A 19,442-nucleotide genomic window follows, 5' to 3' on the forward strand; every position below is an offset into this window, starting at 1 on the left:
CTGTTGTTTTATTTTCTGACCTGCACAAATAGCTCTTGAAGTGAAGATATGCTAGTCCTTGGCAACTAATATTTTTTGGCCATGTATTTTATGCACTAACAGGTATTTATCTGCCTCATTCTTTTAGGCTCATGTATTTCTCTAGTTTAAAAAGCATTTGCAAATGGAGATCTGGCTATACCCATGTAATCCCTAAATGTGTATTTACCTTATATGTGTATGTTTTCAATGTGTGTATGGAGGCTTTTTTTAATGCTCTATATGGGAGGGGAGTGTCATTGTCTAGTACACTGTTACATACCTCATGAAATAATTACACAGCCAGTTCTTAATTTTGAGGTTCTTCTTTTCAACAGGTTTTGCACTGATTGCAAAAATAAAGTCCTCCGAGCATACAATATCCTTATTGGTGAACTTGATTGCAGCAAAGAGAAGGGCTATTGTGCTGCACTTTATGAAGGCTTGCGGTGCTGTCCACATGAGCGACACATACATGTTTGCTGTGAGACAGACTTCATTGCACATCTTTTGGGTCGTGCTGAGCCAGAGTTCGCAGGAGGGTATGAGTATGTAATTTGCTAGAATGGGCTATCTAGCGCTTTGCTTCATTTTATCCTTCTGCCTCAGTACATATGATATATGTATAAATTAAAGTGTGCCTGTAAAGATTTTGCTTTCTTTAAAATATGCATTTAGTTGACTGAGTATAAAAAGGGAGAAAATGTCGATCAGTTGTCTGCTCCTTGTTGCTTGAAGTAGGCAGGCTTTTTTTGGCTTTCATTATTATAGCTTATCATTTTCATTTGAAAATGATTAGAAGGGATTTTTTTCCCCCTCCATCCATGCGTTTCCATGTTTAAATTTTGTTTATAATGATGGTTTTTGCATAGGAGGTGAGATCTTTGCAGCAGGGGGTTAAGAAATACTTTATTGAATGTAATTCATGAACTGTGTATATTATTATTAAATTATATAGGAAGCTAAAATTTTATCTCTGGCTTTGTTGTAAAAAGAAAACCAAAAAAGTTGTTCACAATAAATTGAACCCACCTCCCCTTGTGTTTTGTGTATCAGCTCTCATTTGAGTGCCTACTTTCTGCTAGGCATTCAGAATACAAACACTTCTTTTATCACTGAAGTTCATGAACACTTCTACTGAAGACTGACCTAGAGGGCTTTTGCCCATGATTGAATCACTTTGGTATTGTCTTTCTCCTCAAAAAAAAGAACAAAAACCAAACAGGCATTTGCTGTAATTGGAAGGTGAACTGTCATGCCTACTTGAGCTGGACACTTATATGATGACTTCTCTGTGCTCCAAAAAACATCTCTTTAGGGCCAGTTCCTGAATTACCTTATGTTTAGCAATATTAAGGCTGAGTTCTACCTGCATGTGTATTTCTCATTGGTTTTATACATGTGTGCTCATGTATTTATATATACATTGAGTTTGAATGTATAACTGTCTTGTTATTAGTTTGTTACTAGGCATGCAGACTGTGTTTAAAACCTGAACTTGCACAGGTGTTATCCATCTTTTACTGTTTCAGCTTAAGGGTTTTAGGAAATATGTATGATTTATTCTCCTTTATAGGAGAAGAGAAAGGCATGCTAAGACAATAGATATAGCTCAAGAAGAAGTTCTGACCTGCTTGGGAATTCATCTTTATGAAAGACTACATCGAATCTGGCAAAAACTACGGGCAGAAGAGCAGACGTGGCAGATGCTTTTCTATCTTGGTGTTGATGCGTTACGCAAGAGTTTTGAGGTAAGAACAGTGGACTGCTTCAGTGTCCAGATTGCTTAGTTAAGTTATTGGACTGAATCTTAATGTTAATCACCACTCTTACCTTGCCTTAGCTGTGATCTACTGGTCATGGCTTTTGGGGGTTAGGAGAGGAGTTTGCTGGGGAACTGAAATTTAGAAGTTGTTTATGGATTTTTTCTTTGTTTTTTAATCCCGTTACTCTGCCAGCCTTGATTTTTAGACATTCTGAGAGTAGAAAACTGAAATTGATGATTATTTAATGAGAAGCTGCTATGAAACATAACTGTTGACAAGTTAAAAGCAACCCAAAAATAAGCATCAAAATTAGAAACATTTAATGAGTCCCAGTTTGCCTGCTTCTTTCCAATCGTATGGAGTAAATGGTGTCTGAATGCCGTGATATAAGAGCTACTTTTTAGAAGCACACTGAAGGAAGGCTCTTTACAATGCTGGTATTGGGTTTCATGCTTGTGATTTGGTAACATTATTTTCATTTATACTCTGTAGAACATAAATTTTTGGCTAGTGAATATTTTGTTATATTCTAGGGCATGGTTGTAACTCTTCAACTGGTCACCAGTCCTTTTTGAAAATGGTACGAAAGCTATAAACCCTTTTTTCAAAAGCCCATCCATGAACTTTAAACACTGTTCTGGGGAGTCTGAGGAGATGTGTGCTAGTTTTTGCTGAACAGATGTCTTACTCCTTTTCTCTTTGAATGTTTGTGTCTTCAGAAACTAGATCATTTAATCAGGTTAGTCTTCTCATTGTATGAAGAAATAGATGAATATTTACTTTGCTGTGTTAAAATTCTGAAATTTGAAACTAGAATATTTCTGGTTTGAAATCGGAGTATGTGTAAGTCTACCTTTCCCATAGGAATTAGTTGTATATTCATTTCCTGAGTAGATTTTAAGACTGTCATCATTTAAGGTATTAAAATTTAAAATTCTTTGTGGGGACTGCCTGACAAAACACAGCAAAGTAAATATTCATCCACTTCTTCATACAATGAGAAGACTGACCTGACAAAATTACAGCATGAAATACCAGTTTCTGTGTGTGTGATATCATTTAAAATTAACAAGTGAGAATTTCCATGGAAAATAAAGGGAAGTTTGGGCCAGTATTCAGTCTCAGCTTTGTTTTATAATAGATGACTGTGGAAAAAGTGCAGGGTATCAGTCGATTGGAACAACTTTGTGAAGAATTTTCAGAGGAGGAACGAGTAAGAGAACTCAAGCAAGAAAAGAAGCGCCAAAAACGGAAGAATAGACGAAAAAATAAATGTGTATGTGATATTCCTACTCCCTTACAAACAGCAGATGAAAAGGAAGTAAGCCAAGAGAAGGTAGTATTTCTTGATATTGACTCATAAATATATAGCTTTTTTCTAGATTTCAGCACTTTTACTGTGCTTTCCCAGAATGTGGCTCCTTTGGCTTCTTTATTGGCTTTTTTTCTTACTCTAATCTGTATAAGCCAAAATCTTTAATGTCGTGTGTTTGTTTTCTAGAGACAATGTTGGCTAGTTAACTTATTACGTGACCTTAGTATTCTGCAAGATCATAGTCCAAATGTGAAAAGTTAACTCCATGCATGACCTAGGGCAGTTCTCAACTTTCAGTCTCAGAACGCCTTTGCATTTTTCTGTTTTGTTTTGTTTTTGCTTTTTGGCCGTGCCGCGCAGCATGCGGGATCCTAATTCCCCGACCAGGGATCGAACCCATGCCCCCTGCATTGGAAGTGTGGAGTCCCAACCACCGGACCCCCAGGGAATTCCCTCCTTTGCATTCTTAAAAATTAGGGAGCCCAGTGAGCTTTTGTTTTTGTGGATTATACTTATCAGCATTTACTGTATTAGAAATTAAAATGGGCAAATTTAAAGTTATTTATTATTCTTTTAAAAATAATAAGCCCACTATATGTTAAAATGAATAACATTTTTTGAAAAATAACTAGAAAAAATTGAGAAGGGTGGCATTAATTTATATTTTTGCAAATCTCTTTAATATTTGGCTTAAAAGGAATCAGGTAAATTCTCATTCAGTCTGTTTGCATATGTTGCTTGGTTATAGCATGTGAAGAAAGTCTGACTTCACCCAGCTGTATATAGTAGGAAAAGGGAGGAGTATTTTAATATAAACCTTTTCAGATAGTTGTGGATATTCTTCTTTGGCATTATAACTTGACAGGTGGTAGTTTCTTAAAGATTAGTTGCAATGTGGAACCTGACACCTTATCAGTGACCTTTTCATACTTCTAAATTAAAACCCATCGGTCTATCTTGGCATTTTGAATAGATTTTATTTATGCATGATTCTGTAACATCATGCATTGGTCATTTGAAAGATAATGGTTCACTGAGTTATGCAGATCTTTCCAGATTTTGACATTCATTATATAATATCATATAATCATGTTAAAACCACTACTCATCAGAAAGGTCTTTTAAGTATTGGGAAGCTTCAAGCTCCTTGTGCTTGTGTATGCAAGTTTTCAAAATTCTGATTGTAGTTTGAAAGTTTGAATTTTATCAATGACTGTCCATTTTTTTCCTTGAAGAGATGGGCTGACTTCATTTTTGAGAAAATGTCTTTTAAATATCCAAGTCTGAATAACCATAATTTGTCTCTTATTCTTTCTTTCAAGTGAAATTGATGTTCCAGGAAAAAGCAGCTAGTTTAGCTTGCAACTTAAACAGTTGCACAAGTACTTTTACTTGAGACAACCATTATACATTGGTATGCATCAAAAGTGCTTTAAGCATTCTTCCCATTTATCACAGAGTAATAAAAAGACCTCTATGCCATGAGTTCGTATTTAATAAAATTAGTATTTTTACTGCTTCATCAAAGACATTCATAAGTGAAATATCGTTTTATGTATTTATTTCCTGATGAGAGTGCTTGACAAGTGAAGAATACAGTGACTGTTAGTACACGCTTTGGTTGCCTCTGCCTTGGTTTGTGCTAAAGAAACTTTTCCCACCATTGCTTTTATATTATCAATATGAGTGTCAAGACAATGAAAAAGGCAAATCACATCTCAGTGTTATGATGAAAATGGTTTTGACCTAGGGAACCCCTGGGGTCAGCAGACTGCGCTTTGAGAATAGCTATCCTAGACTTCCCTGATACCATTAAGTCTTAACTTACTTTTTTTGGTTCTTGGTCTTGAAATGAATTAGTAATTTTTCATGAGAATAATTTTTTTCAATTTTTAACCTTGTAACTCCTATCTTAGGTTTAGGAAATTAAAATATAGCCATTATGGAGGTAAAGCTTTTTACAATCTCTTAATATTGATCCTGAAAGGAAACAGACTTCATAGAAAACAGCTGCAAAGCCTGTGGCAGCACTGAAGATGGTAATAGTTGTGTAGAAGTAATTGTTACCAATGAAAATACATCATGTACCTGTCCTAGCAGTGGCAATCTTTTGGGGTCTCCTAAAATAAAGAAAGGTAAGTAAATAGTTTTAAAAAATTAACTCTTAAGTTTATTCTTTTTTTTTTTTTTTTTTTTTAATAGCTTTTAGAGATCCTGTAACCTAGAATTTAGGAACCGCTTTACAGCCCTAAGAATATCATAAAATTTAGTCAGACACTTGGTATTTCCTTTTTCTTTATGGTGTTTGATTTGTTAAATAATAACAAAATCAAAAATTGTAAAGCTCCAATCATATTTTCATTATTTAATGCACTTTTTACTTTCAGTAAGCCATCAATTTTGAAATTTTTCTGTGGTCCCCAGTTGGTTCATTCTTTGTCGTAATATATTTATTGGCATGTTAATTGTAACTCTCACTTGATTTATTCTCAGGCTTATCGCCACACTGTAATGGTAGTGATTGTGGATATTCATCTAGCATGGAAGGGAGTGAAACTGGTTCTCGGGAGGGTTCGGACGTTGCTTGCACTGAAGGCATTTGTAATCATGATGAACACGGTATGTTCAGATTAAGCTTCCCAATTATTTCTGCTACATGGCTGATTTAAACACCCAAATAAGAGACTATTGATTTCTGCAGGTGATGACTCCTGTGTTCATCACTGTGAAGACAAAGAGGATGATGGCGACAGTTGTGTTGAATGTTGGGCAAATTCTGAAGAGAACACCACCAAAGGAAAAAATAAAAAGAAGAAAAAGAAAAGCAAGATGTTGAAATGTGATGAACATGTAAGTGTCATAACTTGGAATCCTTAAACCTTTGTTCTTTTCCTTGGAGTGGCAAATGTGCAGCTTAGCTGCTAGGATTTTTTTTTTTTTTTTTTTTTAAGAATGAGTACCTATGCAGTTCCATTGGTTGCTCATCTTGTGAATTTATATGCATGTGTGTGCCTGATGTGGTCATTTGTCCAACAGTCGATGTGAGTCATAAATCCAATTCATTCTTTTCATAATAGTTTTTAATCTTTTAGCTCTGTAATCTTGAGCAGTTTGCTTGATCTGTTTTCCCATCTGTGAAATGTAGATAATAGTCCCTGTCAGATTAGGTTCTGTGAAGATGAAATGAAATTATATTGGTGGGTTAGCATAGTGTTTGGTGTGCAGTAAATGCCTAGTAACTGCCAGCTGTTGCTGTTATTCAGTATTCCTGCTAAAATCTTAACACACTGTCAGGGCATTTTTTTTCTTTAAGAAATAGTAATTGCTATTATTCCCTGCCTTTTTACCTGAGAAATCCTTTTGCTGTGGTTTCAGATCCAAAAGCTTGGAAGCTGTATTACAGATCCAGGTAATCGAGAAGCCTCAGGAAATACCGTGCACACAGTGTTTCACCGTGACAAGACCAAAGATACACATCCTGAAAGCTGTTGCAGCTCTGAAAAGGGTGGGCAGCCACTGCCTTGGTTTGAGCATAGGAAAAATGTACCACAGTTTGCAGAACCTACAGAAGCGTCGTTTGGTCCTGATTCCGGAAAAGGTGCCAAGAGCTTAGTTGAACTCCTTGTAAGTAAGCCATGATTATCTTTTTGTGGATAACTGATTGTTCACGGGGTAGATGTGGGAGGGAACGTATTTGAGGGTTTAACGTTGGGAATGGGAGGAGGCTTATAAGCAGTTAAGGGCAGTATTTCATTATTTTTTGGTCACTTCATTCCTGCTCTTACACTTAACTACTCTGGAGCACATTTCCTCGTCTTCCTTTGTCTCAAAGGTAGAAAAGATTAGTTGGGAGACGGGGATAGAGTTAGCATTATGTCCAGGAGTCTGACTCCTTGACAAGGGTTATTATAAGCAAACTGCCTTTCTGAGTGGCAATTTATGGTAGCCACCCTTCCAGACCAGGAAAGAATATAGAATCTGAACTAGAGCCCACTTTCTAGGTTACTTCCTTTAGGTGTCATGTAGGATAAAAGCATATAACTGAACTTGGAAAATCTTTTATTACTGACTCCAATTCTTGATACTTTAGATGAATTATACCTGATTCCAGGCAACCCAGTGCATAGTTTGTGTGGGACTTGGAGGAGGGGCAAAGAAGGAGAAGGGTGGGATCTTTTCTGTAGTCATTATGGGATCCCAAGGGAACCAAATCCCTTAGAATATTAGCTTTTTTCTTTTTTATATGGTTGTAAAGTTTAATGGTGATGCTGTGTATTTCGTAAGTTTAAAAAAGGTTATATTTTACTTAATGTGTAGAGATAAAAGTTTCAACATAGAACCAGCCAGAGATAAGTCAGGTTATTTAAAATTTGGTAGCTGTTTGTAACCATCCCTAATCACTTTTGAAGGCTGAAGTGTGTTGGGAGTCTGCTTGTAGGCTTCTAGGACAAATTACAGATCCAGAGTTTTAAACCAAGTTGAGTTGCCTTTTATTCTTACTTAGTACTTTCTAAGACAGAATGACATTATGCCTATCCTGTAAACATTCCAATTAAACTAAAGGTTAGGCTGCTTTAATTTTTCTCTGTCCTCCATCACCGTAGCATTTTGCATTCTTAATTTAAGTCATAGTCTTAACTACTGCTTTAATTTGCAGGATGAGTCTGAATGTACTTCAGATGAGGAAATCTTTATCTCACAAGATGAAATACAGTCATTTATGGCTAATAACCAGTCTTTCTACAGCAATAGAGAACAATACCGACAGCACCTGAAGGAGAAATTTAATAAATACTGCCGCTTAAATGATCACAAGAGCCCCATTTGTAGTGGCTGGTTGACAACGGCTGGAGCAAATTAAATAAATAAAATAGCTCTGTCTTTCAATGAAACACTGAAGATGACTACTGCGCCTTCTCTTTCAAAACAAACTCTTAATTTAGTGACTTATGGCAAAATTTTATCTTAAATCAATGTGATTCTTTCTTATTTTGGGAGACGGTGGAGGTAACCTCCTTAGTTTGTTCTTTCTTCAGGCTTGTGTCTTTAGTTGTGTGGCTGCGCAGGTCTGCCGTATGATTTAAGCCATCCCTTTTCATTAAATGTTTCTCTTCCTGTGAGACTTACTAAAAAGCAACTTAGTGGCAAAAAGTAATGTTGTACTTATACTTCTGTACAGAAATGACAATGAGCTGAATATATGGTTTTACAAAGTAGACATCCACTTGCGAAATGTTTGGATGTAATGTTAAAGCGCAATGTGCAAAATTTAAAATAAAGAATATTTATTAATATGCATAGTAAAATTTGGTGTACATGTTTCTGCTTAATGTGTGGCAGTATTTTAATTTGCCACCTGTGGTCTTGGTACTTGGCCAGTGTTGATGTTAGACAGGATGAAGAGCAAATGAGGAGACAGAGACAGATTGCTGAAGACAAAATTCTTCCCTTCATCAGAGTTGACAACCGAGAAAAGCAGTTTCCAGTCTTCTGTTTTGAAAGAATAAGTTTGCTGCGATACCGTTAAATACTGGCTAGCATCTTACTTCCTCATGAGACTTTTAATTGCTGTTATTAATAAAGTTCCCTGATACATAAGACAAAGCACCTTAAATTCAGAGGTTCATATTGAACTAGAAGAATGAGAACAAAACTTGGCAGAATTCCAGCCAAAGGTTTCCTGCTAAGTAATTACTCAGCACGTAGAGAACTGGGAGCAGCAGGCTGCACTGAGAGCTAACCGCACTGCAGTCTGTGTGAGTGCCTGTTCCTTACCTGGTTTCCAACAATAAGGTCACTATGGCATTACAGTTTACTGCTTTCACAAGCTGTCTGTGAGTACTGAAGAAGGAGAGATTCCCCTAGGAGTAGCATTTGGCTGCCATTTAAAAGGTTGAGTCAGTAATTCAGTAAACTCATGTGCTTAGAGCTTTGTGTCTACAGGTTGATAATACTTGGTGGGCAGCAGACAAATAGTGGGACGGTCAATACCTCTGTGCGGTGGGGATGGAGTGAATTTTATAGGCTTTCTACCACTTAATCAGACTTCTAATCAGATTTCAAATGGGCAACAGCAGAAGCTTAGTGAGATTTAACTTTTGTAGTTGGCATTTTTCTGATCCACCCCTGAGTTGTCTTTTCAAATCAAAGTGTTGTATAGGGATTGGGGCAGAGATAAAGTGAGTCATTCCTTTCTGACTCTTGTTTGCTTTCATCCTGGAATCCATAAAAAATGACTAAGGGTCTCCCACAGCCCTTGGCTCTGAGCCCAAACCCCTCTCCACCACCTGTCACAGTCAGGTTCTCTCCAGATCCCTAAATTAAGCAAGGGCTGGTTTTGTTTTAATCTTTGCCCCTGGGGCCAAACACAGGAGTGCTTGTTGAGTGAATAAACCAGCCACATTGACTGCTTATTCCATTGCCTGCAGTAGCAGGATTCCAGTAGTTATGCAGAGGTAAGTTTTCTCTTTGGAAGGATGGCTATATAAAGAATGCAGAAGTGAGGCAGTTTTCATGCTTTGATGGAATATCCTTAGTGGTCAGAAAAGTGAGTTCTACTTTGGACAGAACCAACAACCTAAGAAGAGACAAAGGAGAATGGAGTGAAGGCAGTTTAGGAGCACATCCCCTGGCCTAATACTGGACTGCTTGCCATCCAAGCCAGGCTTCACATTTGTCTCAGTATAGTCTATAAAATGAAAGTGTTAATAGGTACTATCTCATATGGCTGGCTCTTGGGGATATTAATATATTTAAAGTGCTTATAAAAGTGCCTGTCACACAGTAAGCGCTCAATAAATGTTAGCTATTGCTTTACTCTCTTACATACACCGTGATACATTTGCTCCAATGGGAGTGGGAGGGCTTAGGAAAGTTGTAGACTGTAGGCCATTAGGGATACAACCCCCCCAATACACGTGTACTTCGGGGTCTTTGCATTTTTAACCATCAGTTCTCCTTGGTTAGTAAGGCCAAGGGATCAGGTAGGGTTGAAAGCCCCTCCCAAGGTCACCCAGCGTTGACAGCTGAGACACTCAGCCCTTTCTGAGCTGAATCCTTCCCATCAGCCACCGGCTGGTTTAGGAAGGCGTTGGAGTCACCTTAAGTGCCCTTAATTTCTCTTCCTGGCCTTAGGGGTCAGGAACAGGGAAGGCAGACCGAGCAGGAGTCAGGAGTACGTGCGTTCTTGGGCCTGGTGCAAGCCCCCGCCAAACTTCGTTTTCCTCCCCGAAAGGTAGGAGCTCACCAGGAAAGCTGGACCGCGAACTCCCAACACCGTCCGGCCCTGTCCCGCGAGGAGCGGTTTCCGCCCGGCACAGACTGGGCGGGGCCGGAGGGGGGCGGGGCCGTGCCCGCGCTGCAGGCGCAGGGGGCGGGGTGGCCAGGCCGCTGCTGGTCCTCCGGCGGGATGTGGCCATTTGCGGAGCAGCGGAGGGTGGAGCCGGGGGCGGAGGCAGGCCAGAGTGGAAGCAGCTCCAGGCGCAGCTCTGACTGGGGCAGGTCGGCGGCGGTGGCCGCGGTGGTGACAAGAGAGTGGCCGGACCCCTACGACCCGGGGCGGAACTCTGCGATCCAAGTGCTCGGCTCCCCAAGCGAGGTGGGCGGGCGGCTCGGGACCCTGGCCAGGGCCGGCATGGAGCGGTGGCGTGACCGGCTGGCACTGGTGACGGGAGCCTCGGGGGGCGTCGGCGCGGCCGTGGCCCGAGCCCTGGTCCAGCAGGGACTGAAAGTGGTGGGTTGTGCCCGCACCGTGGGCAACATCGAGGTAAGGCCCTGCTGGGGAACGGGTCGCTCTGGGTGGCGTCGTTTTCTGCCGGGCTAGGGTCCAGGTGGGGGAGGGGGAGTGGTCGGAGCCAAGCTGTCACGCTGCCCTCACTTGCCCGCCACCCCAGGGTCACTTGCAGCAGGCTCAGGGGCAAGAGAGACGGATGCCTAGGCGGAGGGGAGGCTGCTTTTGGACCCCTCAGGGCAGGACTCCACCTTCGCTTTTCAAAGTCCAGTCTTTTAAGGAGCCTTTTCTCCTGACAGCCTCTACTCCAGTATACCAAATCTCTGACTCACTGGCATCTTTCTCCTTCTCCCCGACCTGCATGCCCGGGTTGGCTGAGGAAGGGAGAAGCCAGAGATCAGGGGCTAAGCCAGGGAGAAGGAAGGAAAGCTTTCCCAACTCAGTGGCTAAGTGGGCTACTGGATTGCTTCCTCTGGTCCCCAGACCTAGCCCACAAAAGCCAAGCAAAGTGAGCAGGAGCTAGAGGTTTTGATTGTGATCATTTTCACCCAGGACTGCGAGTGGGATTGGGGTGGGAGTGGAACTTTTCTGAAGAGGCTCAGCTCCATCTTCCCCCGAAATGTGAGGGTTAGCCCCTACCCGATGGACATAAGGGATGAATGGGATATATAGGTAGACCTTTCTTCAATCTCACTGTCCCAGGTGGGACTGACTAGGTGAAATAGGGCATTGAACATGTGAGCCCTGGGGGACAAAGCATTGTGGAACTGAGCCTCCTGGTTTTTCTCTTAACGCGGGTTGGGAGCCCCAAGAGTTGTAAGCAATAAATGCTCAGAGAAAACTGAAATGAAGTTGGCTATGTTGGAGCAGGGAGGAAGGATACAAGAAACTTCCGTCATAGGATCACTTTGGATTTGCCCCTGGCAAGACCCCTCTCAGGGATTGGGCTAGTGCTTAGCTTTATCTCCACCCTTGCTCAAAGTCCCTGGGTGGGGAGAGGGTGAGGAGGCCTTGGGTGGGGGCAGAGTGGGAAGGTGTACCGGAAGGAGGACGGTCCGTCGTCCCCCCCCCCCCCCCCCCCCCCCCGCTTGCTGCTGACCAAAGGTGCACTTTATAGCCTCCTAGATAGTCCCAAGGTCACCTGGCTATACTGTTGCCCCACTCTGCCCCTCCCTTTCTCCTATCCTGAGGCGCTCAGGGCCCAGCCCGCACTTTGGAGCCTAGAGGATCACACCAGGGATTAGACCACTTGATTCCCTAATTCTAAAGCCACTCTTGCCTTCTCTTCTTACCACCTCCCGACCCCCAACCAGCCAGGAAAGGGGTCCCTGAGCCCAAAGGAGATCCCCAGGCTGATCACTCAGCCCCAGGGTATCTCCTTTAATGAGGGAAGAATGGCTCTGCTGTGACGGGACTGACATGGTTTCAGCTCATTTTTGAGGATAGATGAAGACAGGTAGGGCAGAGAAGGCAGTGACAGGGAGTCCCTCCATTCTGGCTTTCCTGCAGGGCTTTGAGTCTGGAGGAGGAAGGGAGAAGTTGCATGCCAGGGGAGGGGAGAATTCCAGGCTTCTTTGTCCACAGTCTGCTTTTATGGATTGGTTGATTCACTCATTCATCGATACTAAAACAGAATTTGAGTTCTGGCCTCCTACAACAAGAAGCCCTATTTCCTGAGGTGGTCGTGAGTAGGTGAAATCAGGTGAAAGGGGACTTCTGGGTCCCTGAGGACTGTACGTCTTAAACTCTTGGAAAGTTAAAGCAGAAAAGAATTTCCTAGGTCACCTGACCCAGCCCTTTATTCTCAGCTTGGTCCGGGGGAAGGAAGGTGTTCCAGGGCAGCTGGCCAAGCCGGCCTTCCTCTAGGGCGCCCTGCACCCGCCAACCCTCTCCCTCCCACACATGTACATAGTCACCTTCACGAGGCTCAGGTGCCCGGTCACTCACTGGCCTCCAAGGCTACCACATAGCTTGTTTTCTTCCTGATTCTGAATGGCAGCTTCCCTCATAGCCATCTCTCAATGGCCCGTCTTTCTCAGATCTTTCTCTCTCAGGGATCCTTAGTGTCTTGAGGACCCTGGCAATGCACAGGGGTACCCAATGTCACCTGCCACCTGGCTTGGCTCATAGTGTCCAGAGAAACTTTGGGGTGGAGGGTGGTGCACCGTGGGTCAGAGAGAAAGAATCTGTCCTGACTTCCTGACCCTTTCTATAGGCGGAGTGAGGGGAGACTGGCAGTTGGGCTCAACTGAAACGTATGTGTGAGGACTCTGAGCCGACTGGCTGCCGTTTGTGGAGGGAGGGCGATAGTTTAGATGTAAGCCCTTCTGGGAGGGACTGGATGGAGTGATGGGAGAGAAGAGAATCGAGGCCCTGGTGTAACCAGCTCAGTGACTTGGCTCCGGCAGAAGAAGCAGGGGGTTGGGGGAGGCTTGCATCTCCCCTACCAGCGGAGGTGTGTTCCTATTGGGAGAGAGTCAGAAAAGAGATATCACTCCATTCCCAGGATCCCTGAGCCCCTTCTCTGACACGCTCACAGCCCCAGCCCTTCTCCCCTTTTAGACCTGAAGACTCGAGTTTATCCCTCAGGTTCCTCCGTTGATGATCTCAGCCTCCCCCTCCCTCCCTCAGGGAGTGCTCTCACCCCACCCCCCCCCCACCCCGGGACTTTGACCAAAGAGGACACGCTTTGGGGATGGGCAGTCCTAACATCTCTGTGGCTGCAAGGTGACCGCCAGAGGCGAGAGTTCTGTGAGCAGTGACACCGGTGGGAGGTTATCTCTGGGTGGGGAGGCGTGGAGTGAGCAGCTCACCCCAGTTAGACCCCTGTTGGGTTTCATAGGAGCTGGCTGCCGAATGTAAGAGTGCAGGCTACCCCGGGACTTTGATCCCCTACAGATGTGACCTGTCAAATGAGGAGGACATCCTCTCCATGTTCTCGGCGGTCCGCTCTCAGCACAGCGGTGTGGACATCTGTATCAACAACGCTGGCTTGGCCCGGCCTGACACCCTGCTCTCAGGCAGCACCAGCGGCTGGAAGGACATGTTCAATGTAAGGGTTGCAGGCCTGTGGCTGGGGGTGACAGGGATGGGGGAGAGGCTGGGAGAAGAGCGGGGAGCCAGGAGCCAGAGAGCTGCTGGGGATAGACGTCTACTGAGAGGGGCCTTCAGTTTCCTACCTGGGGCACTCTCCCCTGCTTCTCCTCCCCCGAAGGAGAGAGAGTGGATGAATGGCCATATCTTTTTCATTCTTCTTTCCTTTGAGCCCCTGGGGGCAGTTCTTAAAGTCTAGGCTGATTTCCTTCTCTTGGAAGAGATATGGATAAGGGAGAGAACTGCTGTCGGTTGAACGTCCCCAAGTGTCAGCACTGTGCTGAGTGCTTGGGACCATGGTCTTATGGGAAGAAAAGGGACCAAGAGACAGGAGATAAAGAAGATGATGATCTCACTCAGCCCCACCAGTAACTGTGTGGCTTCACGCTCTCTGAGCTTCAGTCTTGTCACATTTAATTGGGATGAAACACACCTAGACCATCAATATCTGGGGTCACAAACTCCAGTGTCCGCTGGGGCTGGGTAGGTACGTAAAGGAGGGAGACGGGTCATATGGGAAAGCACATGGATGTCGGGGGGTCGCTGCGCTGCAGTCTGGGCAGTGCGGCCAGATCCTATGACTTCTCTGAGAGCAGAGAGGACCTAGATTTTCATGTGGAACCTCACCCCTCCCATTCACCGAAACCTCAGCTCCAGGAGGGCAAGGAGTTTTGTCTATTTTACTCTCTGTTATAGCCTCAGCCTGCAAACCCTCCACAGATATTTTTTGAATATATGAAACCTTCCAATACATATTGGAAGTGAATTTTTAAATGTTTCAAAACCATGTGTGGACCAAACACAGGCTTCAGGACATGGGTTTTCAACTTCTAGACTGTACTGTGAGGCAATATTGGGGTATGAAAATATTCTGAGAAGTTGAAAGCATTGTGTAAATGGGATGCTTCTTTCCCCTCACAATCCTTTTCACATGTGCTCACAATAGATTTAGCACCTAACAAGTGCTTGGGCCCAGAAATATGCAATGAAAGTGGAAACAATAAACGGGAAATGAAGCACTGCCTTCGCCCTCAGGGAGCCTTCTGGAAGATCCGAGTTGTGGTCCTCACCTGTAGTAAGGGAGTCTTTAAACCTGGACCTCAGCTTACCCATCTGTAAAGTGAGGCACATATATTAAATCCCTAAGACCCCTTTCAGCTTGAACACTATGTAATTCTCTTAGGATCGTCTTATGAGGCATCTCCCAATAGAACCACATCATTGAACACACAGGGAACCCCTGACCCCTATACCTAGGAGAATCCACTCCCCTGGCCCAAGGGGATCTGTTTCTCTTACTCCATCCATCCGTCCTCAGGAACTGAGTTCTCTGCCCCAGAAACCCACCTTGTTAAGAGGACCAGAAGCAGGGCTGGAAACCTCTTATGTCCTGCCGTGAATGCTGGGGCAGGTTTACACCGAGAGTATTTGTCCTGGTGCCTGGCTCTGACACCCGATAAAGAGAAACATCTAATCTCCCGGCTGGTCTCCTCTCTTCCCCAGAGGAGAGAGCGAAGACCTGCTGAAAGCTTTATCGCTGCTTGTCCTCGTGGGTGAGGCTAAAGGGGTGGGGCTGGGCAGGAGCTTTAGAGCAGCGACACTTCTTCAGGCCTCTGTTCCAGGAAGGGCGGGGATCTGGGGTCACCTGTGCCAGAGGAGCAGGAGTGGGAGGGGGCCAAGGAAGGCAGGAAGCCCCCATGCCCTTGGGACGTCTCTTGCTATCCTGTGACAAGTTACCCCACCCTCTGAAGAGTCTCTGTGCCTTGTCTTCCAGATGGAACAGAGGTTAAAGGAAGGCGTGGAATGAAGGAGGATCAGGCCTTCTCCTCTCCACTGTAGTCTCAAGGGAGGGAAAGGAAAGGCAGGAAGCCCCCATGCCCTTGGGACGTCCCTTGCTATCCTGTGACAAGTTACCCCACCCTCTGAAGAGTCTCTGTGCCTTGTCTTCCAGATGGAACAGAGGTTAAAGGAAGGCGTGGAATGAAGGAAGATCAGGCCTTCTCCTCTCCACTGTAGTCTCAAGGGAGGGACAGGAAAGGCACAGAGAGTAGTGGGTAAGGTGGGGAGAGGCTAAGATCTGTCCTGAGGAGAGAGATTTTTAAAGTCATTTTAGGAAGGATTTTAGGCTGATTAGGAGAGAGGCGAGCCAGTGACTCTGTCCCAGAGAAGAGTAGGGTATTTGGAGAAGAAAGGAGATGATTCCCTAAGGTAGAGGTCCTGCTGTTTGCACAGGAGACGGCCAAGACAGGGAGGGTTCCTGGGTCATGGGTGCATGTGGGGGGCATCGTCCAGGGAGAGGTGCTGCCTCTGCTGTCAGCTGGGGCTGGTGGCTTGAGGGGTAGGGGAACCTAAAGCCAGGTGCCCTGTCCCCTTCATTGGTCTCTGATAGGACCCGGACTCTGTTTTGGATGCCCCCCCGCGCCCCCGCCCCAGGGTGCTCTGTGGCTCCATCACCTGCTCAGATGGGCCCAAGCTGGAGACACCCCATTGCCCCTCTGGCCTGCAGGTGAACGTGCTGGGCCTCAGCATCTGCACACGGGAAGCCTACCAGTCTATGAGGGAGCGGAAGGTGGATGACGGGCACATCATTAACATCAACAGGTGAGGCCGGTGGCCGAGGGCTAGAGCTCAGATCACCACGCACCCTCCAAGCAGGGTGATCTGCTGCGGCTCATTTGACCTCTTTGGACCTCCGTTTCCTGGGTGGTAAAACAGGGATTTAACACCCAGTTAATACCCAAATGGCACGACCGTGGTGAGGGGAAGAATAGTATGTGTCAAATGCCAGCCCCTAGTTGGCTGGAAGGGGTAGCTCAGCCCCTTTGCAGCTGAAGGCTGGGGGCTCTCCTGGGACTGAGGTTCTCCAGTCCTCAGGCCGCGGCATGAACCTCACCTCGTGGCACAAAGACTGCACAGTCTCTGTCACTGGGGAGTCCCCGGAGACGTGGCCTCTGTCCCACAGATCTCCCAATAGAACCACATCAGCGAACACACAGATGAAATGGAGAGAGTTTTGACAACCTGCGTGGACTGGAGAGTGAATGCTGTGGTCGGCGTAGGGAGGACTTCTAGGAAGAGTGGGGCTCACAGGAGCTGCTTGAATTACAGAAGCTGGGCCAGTGGCCGTGAGGATGGCCTCTGGAGGTCCCGTTTAGAAGGCGTCCAGGGGGTGGGCTTGGCTGGTACAGCAGGGGGCATTGCTTCACTCTCTCCTTTCCCCTTCCCTCCCTCCACCCAGCATGTCTGGCCACCAAGTGCCACCCCAGTCCGTGGCCCATTTCTACAGTGCTACCAAGTACGCCGTCACTGCGCTGACAGAGGGGCTGAGGCAAGAGCTTCGGGAGGCCCAGACCCACATCCGAGCCACGGTGAGGGGTGGCCTGGCCCTGGTGGGGGTGGGGAGGCACCCGCCCGCTCACCTCACACACTCGCGGCCCGGGGGCCCATGTCCTGGCTGTGCTGCTTAGAGCTCCCGGGTCTGTACTGGGCCCACATCTACTGGGCTCTGCTGCTACTTGCGTGGCCCTGCTCACTACTTGAGTTCCCGCATTTCTCGGACTTTGAGGTGGGAGGCGGGTGACCTGAAGGGAACATGGTGGGGTGAGACTGAGGGAAAGCAAGGGATTGTGGGAAACCACGGCTGGAAAGTGGGACTCTGGGCTCTTCCCTTGAAGGCTGTATGACCTTGGGTGACTCGCTCAACCTCCCCAAGCCTCAGTCTTCTCATCTGTAAAATGGAGATGATAATACCTCTCAGGTTATGAGGTTTTAAGGGACACCACTTTGTAAAACTGACCTGGCTTATAGTAATGGCTCTGTAGCTGGTAGGAATCATTCTGATAATCCCCAGTGGCAGCTTTGGAGGGAGGAGGAGGCTGCTGGACATCGGGCAGCCATCACTGTGAAGCTGGGGCCCTTTGGCTTCCATCCTTTCTCTGCAACCTCCCCAAGGCCTGGCCTCTGACTGGGGCTCAGCTCCTGAGCAGGCTGTCTCTGTTGGCCCAGTGCATCTCTCCAGGAGTGGTGGAGACACAATTCGCCTTCAAACTCCATGACAAGGACCCCGAGAAGGCAGCTGCCATCTATGAACACATGAAGGTGGGGCCCAGGGAAGCCATTCACTTCCTAAATGAAGGCAGAGGGAACCCTGGCCTTTAGACCTCACCCTTCTAGTCAGCCTGTCGCCCCTCCTGCAGGGTGGGGGTGGGAATGGGGATGCTGGAGAGGACCTCAGTGGTGGGAGGGAACTTGGATCCATCCTGCCCTCATCTCACCCCTTTCCCCTGGTGCTCTCAGTGTCTCAAACCTGAGGATGTGGCCAAGGCTGTCATCTATGTCCTCAGCACCCCGCCACACGTCCAGGTGAGTCTGGCCTTGGATGTCCATCCCCTGGAGGAGCCCAACCATCCCCAGAGGAGACGAGCAGGGAGGCTTTAAGGGGGTGGGGAGAGCGTCCTGGCTTCCTCAAGCCTTGTGCCTTCCGCAGATCGGAGATATCCAGATGAGGCCCACGGAGCAGGTGACCTAGTTTCCTGTGGGGAGCTCCTCCTTCCCTCCCTGCCCCTCAAGGCTTGGCACCTGCCTCTGGATTTGGGGTGTTGATTTCTGGACCCTTGGATTCCACTTCCTTTCCCCACCCACACCAGGGGCTGGAAAACTTGTTTGAGGTTTCATATAATCTTGTCAAATTGTTTCCACCGAATTTGAAAAATGGGCAGGGGAGAGGAGGTGGTGTCCCTGATTGTTTTACCTGCTGATTCATTCTTGGTCTCCGTTTTGGGATCTTTGGCCTTTGTTTGCTGTCCTTGGTCTCTTCCCTTTGACCTGGGAAAGGGACTGTGGCCAAAAGTGGGGCTTTCCCCTATCTTCTTGCACCCCACCCCCGTCCCTTCAGGATGAGGAGGCAGAGGGAAGCCCTCACCTTCCATCTGAATGGCTTTCGGGGCTCTGGGCTTCCTCCTTTCCCTGCATCCCACCCCCACCCCATCTATTCCCCGTCCCAGTTCTCCAGCCCCACTGTGGCTTCTCAGCCCCCGGTGGGGTCCTCACTCCACTCTATGGCAGCAGAGTACCAGGGCCTGCCTCCCATGTGGGTTTCACTGTGATCATTAAAAAAGAAAAACTGCGACAACCTACCTTGGCTTCAGAAGTGTCTTTCAGGTCTTCCTCCTTCCTGTGATCAGGAATGGCTGTGTCTCAGGGTTTCTTCCAGGAGAGTGGGAAGGTGGGTGGATTGGGGGCATCACTTCTGGAGTGTGGATTACCTTTGGGCTGGGTCTTGAAAATGGGTAGGAGTTTACCTGCCAGAAAAGAAGACAACACGGCTTGCAAGGCTGGGAGGCCCAGAAGAGCATGCAGTGTTGTGGGAACAGCACAGAACTTAGTGCAGGAGTGAGGTGGGGCTGAAAAGGTAGCTCCCTGCCTGGATACCCCCGGGGTCTGAGTGCTGAGCAAGGAGTCTGGCTATTACCTGTGGGCCAAGGGCATCGGTTGGTTTGTCAGCAGGTGCAGGTCAGGCACA

At 46.3% G+C, this 19,442-nt stretch overlaps 2 protein-coding genes across 12 annotated transcripts in view; both read left to right on the plus strand.

Annotated features, from left to right (window-relative positions):
* GGNBP2 (gametogenetin binding protein 2) overlaps positions 1-8,405 on the plus strand; it is a 31,350-nt gene extending 22,945 nt beyond the window's left edge. For 4 of the 11 annotated variants that reach the window (XM_068530258.1, XM_068530265.1, XM_068530259.1 and 1 more), the window contains 9 exons: positions 357-566; positions 1,595-1,769; positions 2,926-3,120; positions 5,087-5,234; positions 5,593-5,718; positions 5,801-5,949; positions 6,051-6,140; positions 6,475-6,723; positions 7,757-8,405. In XM_068530258.1, the coding sequence (XP_068386359.1) occupies positions 357-566; positions 1,595-1,769; positions 2,926-3,120; positions 5,087-5,234; positions 5,593-5,718; positions 5,801-5,949; positions 6,051-6,140; positions 6,475-6,723; positions 7,757-7,960 (1,546 nt within the window). In that variant the 3' untranslated portion in view covers positions 7,961-8,405. The remainder of the gene's footprint in view (positions 1-356; positions 567-1,594; positions 1,770-2,925; positions 3,121-5,086; positions 5,235-5,592; positions 5,719-5,800; positions 5,950-6,050; positions 6,141-6,474; positions 6,724-7,756) is intronic. The other 7 variants (XM_068530261.1, XM_068530266.1, XM_068530263.1 and 4 more) reach the window with 4 other exon arrangements.
* Positions 8,406-10,548: 2,143 nt separating this feature from the next.
* On the plus strand, positions 10,549-19,042 carry DHRS11 (dehydrogenase/reductase 11). The gene is made up of 7 exons (XM_068531431.1): positions 10,549-10,864; positions 13,671-13,880; positions 16,428-16,522; positions 17,160-17,289; positions 17,927-18,019; positions 18,218-18,283; positions 18,408-19,042. Exons 1-7 carry the CDS (start codon positions 10,733-10,735, stop codon positions 18,447-18,449), a joined length of 768 nt encoding a protein of 255 aa, XP_068387532.1. The 5' UTR covers positions 10,549-10,732; the 3' UTR covers positions 18,450-19,042.
* The last annotated feature ends 400 nt before the right edge of the window (positions 19,043-19,442 follow it).

Source organism: Eschrichtius robustus, chromosome 20 (assembly GCF_028021215.1).
Source record: "Eschrichtius robustus isolate mEscRob2 chromosome 20, mEscRob2.pri, whole genome shotgun sequence".
NCBI classification, from domain to species: domain Eukaryota; kingdom Metazoa; phylum Chordata; class Mammalia; order Artiodactyla; family Eschrichtiidae; genus Eschrichtius; species Eschrichtius robustus.